At 45.8% G+C, this 12,798-nt stretch overlaps 1 protein-coding gene across 1 annotated transcript; it reads right to left on the bottom strand.

The window, feature by feature from the left end:
- Nucleotides 1-2,190: 2,190 nt before the first annotated feature.
- On the bottom strand, nucleotides 2,191-7,923 carry LOC135315877 (cell surface glycoprotein CD200 receptor 1-B-like). The gene is made up of 5 exons (XM_064466761.1): nucleotides 7,026-7,923; nucleotides 5,496-5,804; nucleotides 4,523-4,774; nucleotides 3,666-3,768; nucleotides 2,191-2,889 (listed from the first exon to the last, which is right to left on the bottom strand). Exons 1-5 carry the CDS (start codon nucleotides 7,162-7,164, stop codon nucleotides 2,802-2,804), a joined length of 891 nt encoding a protein of 296 aa, XP_064322831.1. The 5' UTR covers nucleotides 7,165-7,923; the 3' UTR covers nucleotides 2,191-2,801.
- Nucleotides 7,924-12,798: the final 4,875 nt, after the last annotated feature.

Below are 12,798 nucleotides of genomic sequence, written 5' to 3'. Positions count from 1 at the left end.
TGCTCTGGCACCCTCACAGTAAAGAAGTTTCTCCTCATAATCAGTGGAACTTCCTGTGTTCCAGTTTGTGCCCATTGCCCCTTGAACTGTTGTTGGGGACCACTGAAGAGAGTCTGGCCCCACCCTCTTGACACCCACCCTTTAGATATTTATAAGCATTGATAAGATCCCCCCTCAGTCTTTTATTCTCCAGGCTGAACAAGCCCAGGACTCTCAGCCTTTCCTCATAAGAGAGATACTCCAGTCCCCTGATCATCTTGGTAGCTCTCTGCTGGACTCTCTCCAATAGTTCCCTGTCCTTCTTGAACTGGGGAGCCCAGAACTGGATGCAGTACTCCAGAGGTGGCCTCACTAGGGCAGAGTAGAGGGGGAGGATAACCTCCTTTGACCTGCTGGCCACAGTCCTTTTAATGCACCCCAGGATACAGTTGACCACCTTGGCCACAAGGGCCCAGTGCTGGCTCACGATCAACCTGCTGTCCACCAGCACTCCCAGGTCCTTCTCAGCAGAGCCGCCTTCCAGCAGGTCAACCCTCAACCTGTCCTAGTGCATGGGGTTGTTCCTCCCTAGGCACAGGACCAGCTAAAGTCAGTGTGGTTTTCTGCTTGCTCGCTTTTTGATGAAGTAGTTAGGTTATCACAAAGAATTAGTAGTAATTTTGTTAGCCTCTGAATTTCTTATTCTAGCTCTTGTTTCTGAGTTCATTCGCATTGTGTATCAGCTCTGCAGAGTTCAGACTGTGCTGTGACCAAATAACCACATGCAACAACAGATGGACAGAATGGGCCTGTGTTTACAGATGTGAAAGGAGCAGTTTCATGGTGCTGTGACAGCAGAATCGTTGTCTGCGTGCTGCAGGTGTCATCCTGCAGAAACCACTCCAGGCATTGATTTACAACAGTTTATCGGCTGCACCAGGCAAGGGTGAGGGGCAGCAAGGTAGTAGTAGAAAAGCTGTACAAGGGAGGGAGTGCAGTGACATGGTATTTCCTTTTCTGTATGAAGATAGATAACTATTCTATATGTTAGTGTGCTGAGATTGAAAAGCTGGATTTTTTTTTAATTTCTTTTTTTTTAAGCACTGAAGTTTAGGTGAGGTTTTGGCCCTGGCTCCTTCAGTAGCTTGTTCAGATGTGAAATGAGGCTTGCAAAGCTTGAGACGTGGTCAGTCATGGGTAGAAGCAATGAATGAACAACAAAGATCAGGATCACATGCTAGCTTTGTGGAAGCCATGGAGTTCCCTGTTCTCTACCCTCTCCCTGTACTTGCAATGCTATCTAACTCAGCCTTAGACAGGTATTCTTTCAGCCTGTGGGTGTGGGCAATTGCCTTATTTTGTCAGCCTTAAATCTGGTCTCTGTGCTCAAGGCACTACAACAAAGCTGATAAATCAGGCTGAGATTCATTGATGCCCTCAGAACAGCTGAAGTTTGTGGATACTTGTGCAGGCTTCACCCTGCAAAGAGGCCCCCATGCCCAGAGAAGTTTAGTACCTTGGCCGTTGTTTACCTTCTTTGTAACATATTAATGCCCCAATTCTAAGCCTAGCTTGCTGACTAAGAGCTAGAAATCTGTGTAACTGATACCCCCAAACATTAAATAAATGCTTGAATAGCTAATGGGGGGGAAAAAAAGGGTGGGAGTGGGAGGAAAAAAGTCTGGGATTGAGTGGAAGGGTTGTGAAGAGTGTATAAAGGCCTAAAAGCTCTGTAACCTGGGCGTGTGAAATGCACAAACACAGGGTAGCATGCCTAGCAGAGGTGCCCCTGCAGTACCTTCTCACCTCTGCCCTTACATAAGCTGACATCTCACAGTAATATTAGTAGCATCTCCTTACGGAGATTTAGCAACTTGAATGACTGTAGCAACTGGGAAAGGTGTCCAGATGTATTATGGTTTGAAATAGTCTTCTGTACAGTAACAATGATGAGACATGGATTTCTGCTGAGCATGGAGGAGATGGGTCTGAAATACCTGTGGTTCCTTTGAAATTTCAGGTGCATAGTAATCCTCAGCTCTAGTCATAACTATTCAGCATAGAAGCTAAGAAATGGTGCAGAGTATAGCTATGTTTAGAGGCTTAGTAGTGGCAGTATGTCACCGGATGAAAGACTAAACTCAAGGGCTCCCTTGTGATAGGACCAGTAAGAGGTGTCTAAAAAAATTAATATTAGAAAGCTGTGTTCTGTGGGCTGTGGCCTTCTGGATTATGCAAGGTAAATGAGCGTGAGGCTTTGATCTCAGGATTGAATAACTTCTATGCTTCATGTAGCAATAACTGCTCTAGCTCAAATGTCCTCTTTCTCTCTCTTCTTTTTTTGTAGCTGTTGGCAAAATGCTTCAAAACTTTTTTTAGTGAAATTGAGAGTTGCTCAAATATAGTTTCAGTCCTATGTGGTCATCCTGGGAAGGCTGCTGCTCATTAGTATGCAAGAAAATTTATTCTGATTTATTTTATCCTACAAGGCATGATACTTAAATACTAGGATACTGTGTATTTGAAATGGAGTGACCTCATTTTTACAACATGAATTAATTTCCTATTGCATATATGTTAGTCTTGGTTTTATAAAAAAAGATTGATACTTGCATGAGTGATAAAAGCATCTATAGGTGCACTAGAGAGAGGATGGAAGACAGAGCTGGCAAGGGTCAGGCAGGATCTGCCCTGCATGCCATGTTTCTGCACCGTTACATTGGATGCATTGTAGATGTTTGCTTCTTTCTCCTGAACGCTTTAGTACTGCTGAGTCCCTGCTGCATGTCACAATGCTGACTGAGGCATACTGGGAGTTTCATTCATCTCTGCTCAGGTGCTGGGTTAGAAACAGGCCCACACAGCTCTGCAAGTGGAAGATGCCTTGGCTTGTACCGGTTTCTAATTGTCCTAGGGAACAAAACACCAATACCGTAACTATGAAGACGAGGCTGTTCTGGAAATGTGATTCTGGGCTCTAGAAATGCAAGAACAGAATTCATCCCCTTTATTTGGTAGACAAACAGAAGAACATAAGGCTTTATGTCTGTAATGTCACATGAGCGTAACCAGAGCTGGCCATGCTCCAGCCAGCACCAAAGAGCCCCAGCAAAGAATGGAGCTCAATATGGCTTGAACACCATAGTTAGTTCTGCCTCTGCAGTGTTTGTACTGCAATTCTGGGCAGGAGTTGCACCTTGTGACAGAGAGGCTAGCTCAGAGAGAGTTATTGGCCAAACTGTTGGACTGCTGCCAGAAGTCCTAAGCAGATAACACAGCAGACCTGTTCTGCTCTCATGCATTTCTACATTGGCCTTGCCTTCATTTGAGTAGGATAAATTGGACAAGAAGTCCGGCTCCAAGATCAGAAAGATATTTTGCTGCCTCTTTAATATTCATAGTCTGGCAATGTTTATTCAGATCCCTCAATTGGGTGGAAAAACCTAATCACTCCCTTGGTATTTTTGCTTCTGAAAGAAGTATGACATCAGGAAGAAGGTGATGCATGGACTCTCTCCCCCTCTGCCCTGGCTGTGGTGTTACAGACATCAGACAAACCTCCATGAACAGGTGCTGAACTCTGTGACAGACTGAGGTGCCTGCACATGACATATTACCAGAAGCCCTTCCAAACTTCCCCAGGGCTGGCCAAATACGTTTGTGTGTGTCTCACGTCCCATACAGACCTGCTGTCACAGAAGGTGTAGAGATGAAGAACAGCAAGCAGGAAGAAGAGGCCCAGGAGGCTTGCAAGGCTGAGGACACAGTGAAGAAACCATGTGCTGGTCTCTAAAAAGAAACAGTTGCTCTTTTAGCTACATCTCACAGACCATTTGTTTAGCCTGTGCCTCTGTCAGGATGGCGTCGCCTAGGCAGTGCTCTCTCTGTGCTGTACTTTGGAGGATGCCCTAAGGGAGCTGGAATACAGTGCTGGGCATGGAACGGGGAATAAACAATGTCCCCCCAATGCCCTTGATGGAGGAGCCTTGTCTTGTGCCATTCGGGCACTAATTAGATCCTCCTCCTCAGCACTTCCCGTAGTCCAGCTGCAGGCCTTGCCTGTGCATCCCAGCAAATTCCAGCTCCGATTCTCTTCCAGCTGAGTGCTTCAGTGAAGTACATATGGTTGCACACAACTTCCCAGCAACGTCTTCAACTTCACCACCTACAGGCTTTGCCTACCAGCCAGTCTTTGGCAGCTGTCAGTTGGCTTTCAGCCTTCCTGTCACGACCTATGTGTAACCCAACAATTAGCGAGATGTAAGGGTACTGCTGGATTACAATACACGGTACAATACACGGATCTGGGTGATTGTACCATTGACATATTTGCGTGTCATGAACATCTGCTTTCCTAGAATTTCACAAAGGCCTTTACAATGCCGACAGCACCTTTGTTTATCCTTGTCCCCCCAAAAGAGTTTCTCACTGGAAACTTCAGCTCAACTGCACGGTTCCTGCTGCAGACCTGCCAGTGCCTCTGAGGTTGGCCTTAGTCCACAAACAGGGGTTTTGAATGCTGAATGTGCAAAGGGAACCTCACCTGAGAGGTGACAGGCTATGGACTTGCTCCACGTCCCAGCTGGGTGGGACACGATGCAGGTTGTATTAGTCATGTTGGTGCTGTATGCTGTGAACTTCCTGAGAACAGTCACTGTCCCGTTGTCATGGCCTTCTTCCTCGGGGGTGGAGTTGCTCTCTAGGACCCACGAGACCCGAGCAGGCGGCTTCCCTGCCGCTGCCTTGCACACGGGGTTCCCGTGGTTGTCGCAGTACACGGTCAGCCTGGGGGGGACTGCAAAGCGTCAGGAAGGGGAGATACATGCAGTTAGTTTGGTGAAAGGAGGAGAGTAAGGCTGGAGCTGCCATCCCGTTCTAGTGGAATGGGCCAAAGTCACAAGACACAAAGATCGTGCCTGTTTTTTCCTTTTGGACAACTCTCCCCTGCTCAGGTGAGTTACCACAGCCACGTACCATTAGAGGGGGTATCCCTGGACATTGCGGTAGGGAATTAGCCCAAATACAGGGCTGAACTACACCCTCGTCCTAAGCAGCCGTCGTACATGTGGTTTGAAATGTGTCTGAATGCCAGCATGAGAGGAAGTGGGTCCTCCCCTACTGTCTGGACAAGAACATCCCATGTTTGATAGACTATCTCAGCACTTGGAAGTGTTCCTGTCACATGCTTTAGTTCCCTTAAATTAATGTATTAACAATTGATTCTACAGGATAATTGGCATGTGCAGAACCCTCTGTTAGGGTATCAGGAATTGCTTCAAACCTGTCCTTTCTAACTGGACAGTGGGAAAGGGGCAGCAGGAAGGAGAAGAGTTTGGGGACATAAGGAGAAGGGAGACATAGAGCTACCATCAGTGAAAGGCACGAGAGTTTATCCCAGCAAGAAAGCTCCTCATCTTACTGCACGCTTCCCCTGGTGCATGGGGAGAAGAGCTTTGTATGTCCTGGCCCAGACACAGTCCTTTGGAGAACCATAAAATGAGGAAGGAGTCCCTTACCTATCACGGTGAGGTGGTACATCTTGTGGAAATTCCCTTCTGTGGCTACGACTTTGCAGGTGTAATTGCCCTCAAAGGCTATTCCCACTTGTCGTATCTCAAGAGCAGGATCCCAATCTGGCCTGGATTTCCAGTTCATGCTGTCACTGCAGTTTGTTCTGTCTGTCTTGTTCAGATCAGCCCTGTATCCCAAGGTGCAGGGCCCTCCAGCCTTGGGGCTTATTTTCCATGTTACCATAGTCATATTTGATTTGGGAGGGCAGGCGAGCACAGAGCTTTTACCTACTGTCACTGACACTCTGTTGTTTCCTGAAGGAGTGAAGGAAGGAGAAGGACATGTGAGAAGGTGCCCAGGTATGTCACGCATAGCCTTGGAGTTCTGGACTGTGCTTCACAGAGAAGTGTCTGTGCCGTTACATGCCAGCGTGAGGCTCTGTCTGAGCCAGCCCAAGAGCTGTGTCTCCCCTCCCAGGTGGGAACAGATCTCCAGATTCATGGCTGTGTTCACATACATCGGTCCTTGTCTTCACTCCCTCCCTCTGTAAGGTTCTTTCTCTAGGACAGCAGATAAATAATATGACTGGGAAGCAAGAGTCAGAATGAGCTGCAGAGCTCATCTGTATGGGGAGATCTCTTGGGTTGCTTCTCCCTCCGCATCGCTGCCCAGTAGAGCAGAAAAATGAATGTTTGAAGACATTCACCCCCACTTTTGTGCTGGATATAAGCAGCCCTCCTAAGCACGGGTGGTACTCTCTGCCCTGCCACTCCAAAGCTTATATGAAGCATTTTCCCTGATTACTGTGGTACAGATGAAATAGCAGAGGAGTATGACATTTAACTGGAAAGGAAACACATTCCTGTTTGCTGCTAGATGCAGAGATCCCTGATAGACTCAAGCTCACTGCTTGCTTGCCTGCCTTACCTGTCCTAACAAAAACAAGCAAGAAAAACAAACAAGAACTTGCATAATGAATGTAGAGGAGGGAGGAGAAGGATTATAGCTGCATTTTCTGATCCCCTTTTTCAGAATTAGCTTTTCTAAGTATTTGACTGTGTTTAGAAAGAGGAAAGAACCTTCCAGTAAGCCTTATTAAAACTTCCATCTGAATCTAAAATCCACGTCATTTGTCATTTGCCAGGACAAGCCATTGATACCTAAGAGTAAACCTTGGTAGGGTGCTCAGACTGATCAGAAAACCACCCATCAAACATGTTTTTCAGAAATCTGTTAATTATCACTAAAAATATCATACTGCAGGAAAATCCTTACCAGTTTCCATCAACTCCTTGAAAGGCCCAAGTTCAACCAGGTGTTGGTTGGCAACCAAAAAGATCTAGTTGCAGCTAGAAATGCTTTGATTTGCAGGTTTTTGGTTTTCCATCAAAAAGTCCCTTCAGCAATTTGTCAAGATCCCTTCCCCTAGATTTTTTCTTTCTCAAAGAGGAATTGAGTAAACATCACCCTGACACTTTGCCTTTTCCTCCCCTGCCCTTAACAGAGACTTGGTACCAAAGTACCATCAAAAGTACCTCCTGCTCCTGTGACCGCCGTGATGGCGAGCAGAACGACGGTGCACACGGTCCTCCTGACAGCTTCCAAAGATGCTCTTGCCTTTGTGGGTGATGTGGTTTTCTTGCACCGTCCAACTTGCTGTGAGGTCCCCATCATCCCCCGCCAGTGATCCTCAGCAGCCAGAGTCACTGCTCTTCCTGTGCTCCTGACAGCCCCACCACGCAGCTACAAAGAGATGGTTCTTCTTCCTAGCACAAAGCTTCCTGTGCTGAGAATTGGTGAGCAGAGAGGAAATTGTATTCGTGCCTGCTTTCTGACCACTGGCCTTCTGTATAATGTTACTGTGGGAAAACAAACTCTAGAGCAGAACTTGCACAAAGTCCAAGCAGTGTGATTCTTCATGCTTGGCTCTGATCTCACAGTGAGAGTTTCATCATTGGGAATTGGGGTAGGGGTATTCTTAGCTTACCACTTAAAGGATGCTCAACATATTCCAAAACAACTCTTAAAACCAACTCCTCTTCCTCCCTGCTCTATCCTTCCCCACATACCCAGCAGCCTAAGACCTCTTCACTAAGAGGCACTGGCAATCCTTCTGCCCTGCAGGGAGGGAAGGTGGATGGGTGCATTTACAGTTACATGACAACACTCTTTCTCTGGCAGGAGTACATCCACAGACAGTTAGGCCGAGGTTGCCTTTTTTGCATCACTGTTTTGTTTGCACTGAATTTAATTCCTGTGATTCTGTGGTAATTTCATCAGGAAAATGTTAGCCTCTCCCAACCTTGGAAGCCACCAAGCTGAAATGAGTTGGTGACTATTTGCCTGTTCGAAGAACAGAACTCTCCCCCCACAGCTGCTGTCACATGGAGATGATGTATCTCCGTGGCTGTGCTGAATCGTGCCTGGAAGGGCTTCAGCTGTGGGGTCAAACAGATGCAAGACATCCACAAATGGAGGGAATCACTGGCAGGCAGGGAGGCAGGCAACCGTGTCTACCCAGCCCTGGGCCAAGGAGTGGGTGCCGTTTAGCTGAGAAGAGGCATAGCACCCATTAGTGACTCAAAGGAAAAGCTGGGTAGTTCAAAAAGAAAGTTAGGCAACCTGTGTTTGCTGCTCTTTATGCAGAAAAGCCAACAGCAGCAATAGAAGGAAATCTTCACCTCCGCTGGCTGTTGCTGCTGAAAGCAGTTATGCTTTCCGCATGTCACTTTGTCAAACAATTTCAGACAGCTACTGGCACCTTGGTCAGTGCAGCCTCTCCTTCAGTGCTATGTGGTTTGGTGGTTAAGTGCAACGACTGCTTCTCATCTTTAGAGGCAGGTCCAAGATGCAGAGATCGCATTTAGATCCCTGCAGTGAGACACTGACCATAGGTTCAGCCATGGAACCTGTGGGTGATGTAGCTTAGCACAAAATGGCAGAGGCAGCAGGAAAAAGTGGTCCAAGTCATGAAAATCAGCAGCTTTCAGGGTCCTAATCACTTGGGGTTTAACTGGGAGCAAGGCACCCAAGCACCTGGAAGGACGTATGGTCATTTTTGAAATTAAGACAGGAAAACTCCTGATAAATGGAAAGGGAGAATTCCCTACAGCATATGATGCAACTTAGCCCCATTATCTTTGGGGTGAGGCATAATGGTTTTCATTTGGGTTTTTTGTTTTTTTTTTTTGTCAGAGATACTGCTTGCCCTCTCATAGCAAAGGTGACGGCTGAGAAATCATGTTCATATTTCTTTAATCAGCCTTTTGGTTTACAGTCTGGCCACAGCATAGCAACTTACTACCCAAGTGTGAAGAGTGGAAAGGTTGTACATGGGCTATTAGGTAGGGGGAGGATCGATGGGTGTGTTTTATTTTTGGAAACCCAAAATCTCAGCCTGACGGAAGAGCTGGAGCCAGCCAGCATGATCATATTGTGGTAGGAGCCCTGCTGTTGTGCCCCAGGCAGCTGATCCAAGTAACCGAGCTGCTGGACCTAGTTGTTCTCCATCCACCTCCAGCACAGCCCTGGAGCTGGTTGTAAGTGCCCTTCAGTGTTAGATTTCCTCCTCAGGTCAGAAGACTTCTGTGTTTTGAGACCCTGTTTTACTTGAAATTGTAGAGTACCATGAACAACTTCATGATATCCTGTTTCCTTTGTGTCATTTCTAGGTTGCTACCTTACTTTTTTTAGCCAATCTGCAAGAGCCCTGGCAAAGGGCTCTATATGTACGTCACACCTCTAGCAGAGGGACTTAGCCTCCCCCTCCTCAGTTACTGATGTACCAAATGCCGGTGTTAGCTGACCACCTCCTGGATGTTTCAGAGCATGACGCTACGTAGTTGCTCAACAGTTATTAGTGGCTCAGCCCCTGGGAGAACATGCTTTTGCAAACGTTGGCTTCATGCTGCTGCTGCTGTGCCGTCCTTCTGCGAGAGCTCCGTCAGGGCCCAGGCTCTGGCTGCGCTTTCCTCTCCATCTCCTGGTCAAAGCAAGTAACAACGCTCACTTTGAAAAGTTTGGTGGTTTTTTTTTTTCTCTGAATGATCGACTGTATCGTGTTCAAAACAAAACATTTTACTTTCAGGGGTGTTCATTGTTGCTTTCTAGTATTGATGGGGTAAGTTTGGCTTAACTTTTAAGTGGAGCATTTGTAATTCCTGAACTAGGGCATCTCCTTTTAGGAGTAAAGAGGAGAAGGCATTTGCTGAAGCTATTAATGGATTTTAGAAATACTTTACCTGCATCAGAAATGCTTTTGGGCCAGATCATAAGAGAATATTGTAGCCTGAGCAAACCTGTTGTAGATCTGCAAGGGACAGAACCAGACCATCCCCACCAGCTGTTACAACGTAAAACTCAGAACGGTGGGTACATGAGCCATCAGTACCCTTGAATCGTGTTGCATGACAGCCTTTGGATGCTATGCCCACAAAAATTTCACTGTGCTAAAAAGGGCAATCTCAGTGATAAAGAGGTAATAAGATTACATTTCTAGATGACCATTTTAAACAAAACAAAGGTATGTTGTGGGGTCTCAGCCATGCAGCACTAGGTTCTTGCATAAGCTGGTATTTTGCTTGGAAATTTGTAGCAGGAATTATACTGTTTGAGCCTTTTGTTTTTCATGCCACTACACTGTTTTAGCACATATATGGATTGTATGAAGACAGGAGCTCTGCAGATAAACCAGGTTAAGGATGTGGAGTGCAGAAGTGTCCTCACATAGCTTTGTCTGATACTCTGAATGTCTCTTCCATGAAATCACTGTATGACATGAGGCACAGTAAGACTGGGGAGGAAACACATGACACTGTCTTCCTTCTTTACCAATTCCTTTATTTCAAGATTTACCTGCTTCTACCATGGTCCTGGTCATGGCCAGAGCAACCACTGTTAGGGAGACAAAAGTTTATCTGAAATCAGTTCTTGATGTAGTGGTTATGGTTCTCCATCCCACCTGCACCTATCATGGGGAGCTTTTCCATTTGTCAGTGTCCTCACCAGTTAGTGTTACTGGCACTACTTCTATTTTTTCAGCCCAGATTCAAGGGGTTTCTAACTGACTTAGCGCCCTTAAGACACAGAATTTCCTCTTCTGCATACTCACAGCACTGTTTCCAGTGTTAATGACCAAGGTCAACTAAGGAAATGGATGGAGTGATTCTGTCTTCTGTTCTTTGCCTTTCCTCAAAGGCTGAAGTGCAAAACCAAACCTTGCAGCAGACGTCAGAGCAGGTACAAATGGAAGAGATTAATCAAATTTGACACGATATCAAAAAGAAAATTTCAGTTTTGTGAAGCCAGTGGAAACTACCCTTCAGCTGGGACTAGCAGTGTTGGCTGCCACATGAACAATAGTGCCTCTCTCTTCCATTACTTGAGAACTCTTTAAAAAATTTCCCACTAATGAGTATTTTAAATTAAAAAGTTAATTTTTTTTTGTCTCAATGTCCAGGCCTTGAGAGTTTTGTGGCTTTGAATTCCTTTTTGGGGAAAGAGACACTTCTCCCCCTACCCTCCCCAACGATAATAGTTTGCATAGAAGGAAATGCAGAGCTTCTTAGTATTTTATACAAGTAACTTAGTCTTTAAAAATGTCTATCCTAGTAACTCTAGTTCCTCAACCACCTTCTGAGTGGAAAGAACATAAGCTGTATTTTAGGAGAAAGCACAAATTCGGACACAATCAGTTGTGCTCTTAATATCACACAAAAAAAGCAGAAGGGTTGGTGCATGTGCTCTGTCCTTTCTGCCATGCTTCCTTGTGACAAAATTTGGTTTCAGTTCCTCTTCTTGGAAGGAAATCTGAAAAGCCTGGCTGGCTTTTGCTCACAGGACCCGAACTGACTGCCCCGCATGCACAAGGAGCCCTTGCTGCTCTGCCAGAACTCCATCTCCAGCTGGTCCCACAGCTACTGCTCTCCCAGAGTTATCTGAAATGGATGATGGTTTGACCTGTTGCACGATGCTGCATAGACAAGATCAGACCAGACAAAGACAACTGGTTCCACTCCGTCCTTCCAGCTCCATGCTTCTGACCATTCTTTGGGATTTAGGTCAGTGTCAATGGTTACAGATCCCTCTCTCATTCTTCAGAGGAATGACTGTCAGAGTTTTTAATGTAGACTTGTCCTGGTTTCAGCTAGGATAGAGTTAGTTTTCTTCCTAGTAGCAGGTATAGTGCTGTGCTTTGGATTTAGTGTGAGATGAATGTTGATAACACACAGGGATGTTTTTGTTGCAGCTGAGCAGCGCTTACACAGAGTCAAGGCCTTTTCTGCCTCTCACCCTGCCCCACCAGTGAGCAGGCTGGGGGCGCACCAGGAGTTGGGAGGGGACACAGCTGGGACAGCTGACCCCAACTGACCAAAGGAATGTTCCATAGCCTCTGACATCATGCTCAGTAAAAGCTGGGGAAAGATAAAGGGGGGATGTTCAGAGTGATGCTGTTTGTCTCCCTCAGTAACCATTACATGTGATGGAGCCCTGCTTTCCAGGAGATGGCTGAGCACCTGCCTGCCGATGGGAAGCAGAGAATTAATTTCTTGTTTTGCTCTGCTTGCGTGCACAGCCTTTGCTTTACCTATTAAATGGTTTTTGTCTCAATCCATGAGTTTTCTTACTTCTACCCTTCTGATTCTCTCCTCCATCCCACTTCGGGGGAGTGAGCAAGTGGCTGTGTGGTGCTGATTTGCTGGCCAGGGTTAAGCCACAACAGTCCTTTTTGGTGCCCAATGTGAGACTCAAGGGTTTGAGAAAACAACAGGTTAACCAGGGCTTATTAAGGAATTTAAATCTGTTAACAGTGGTGGGTCATGATATTGATTGTTCTGTTCTTCATATTAGTATACCTGATCTGTACCATGGGTTTTTTTTTTAATTATTTTCTGTATATGTTAAAGATTGGTGCTGTTTTTTCCAGTTTGCTGTGTTCTGCAGTGATTGGTGATGTTTTGCCTGCGAAATTTGTTATTAAAACACTGGCCTTGAGCTTTATCTGGTTTTTAAGCTTTGTACTGAAACCATTACTGTGCTTTGGGTACCACCTCGTGGAGGCAACTAGCAATTATACTTCTTCCTCTGAGAGGTTTTTCATGGAAGAAATACAGTATGGCACCTTTGCTACCTTCTTCTGTGATGTTTCCTCCTTTATTACAATAACTTTTCAGTGCCTTGAACATCCTTGCATAGTTAAGATACTTCTATTGGTATTTCGTGGAAATATTGCTTTGGTTTTGTCTAAGGTTAATAAGCAATTTAAGAATACCATGCAGTGATCTCCCCCAAGGCTGGATAGTTATGAGT

Source organism: Phalacrocorax carbo, chromosome 1 (genome assembly GCF_963921805.1).
Source record: "Phalacrocorax carbo chromosome 1, bPhaCar2.1, whole genome shotgun sequence".
In the NCBI taxonomy this organism is placed as follows: Eukaryota; Metazoa; Chordata; class Aves; order Suliformes; family Phalacrocoracidae; genus Phalacrocorax; species Phalacrocorax carbo.
This window is presented reverse-complemented; position numbering and strand designations above follow the sequence as displayed.

Coding starts and splice junctions, on each gene's coding strand:
- LOC135315877 (XM_064466761.1), bottom strand. CDS start 7,164: ATGATGGGGACCTCACAGCAAGTTGGACGGTGCAAGAAAACCACATCA. Junction 5,805..7,025: donor GGCGGTCACAGGAGCAGGAG/GTACTTTTGATG, acceptor TCACTCCTTCAG/GAAACAACAGAGTGTCAGTG. Junction 4,775..5,495: donor GTACCACCTCACCGTGATAG/GTAAGGGACTCC, acceptor GACGCTTTGCAG/TCCCCCCCAGGCTGACCGTG.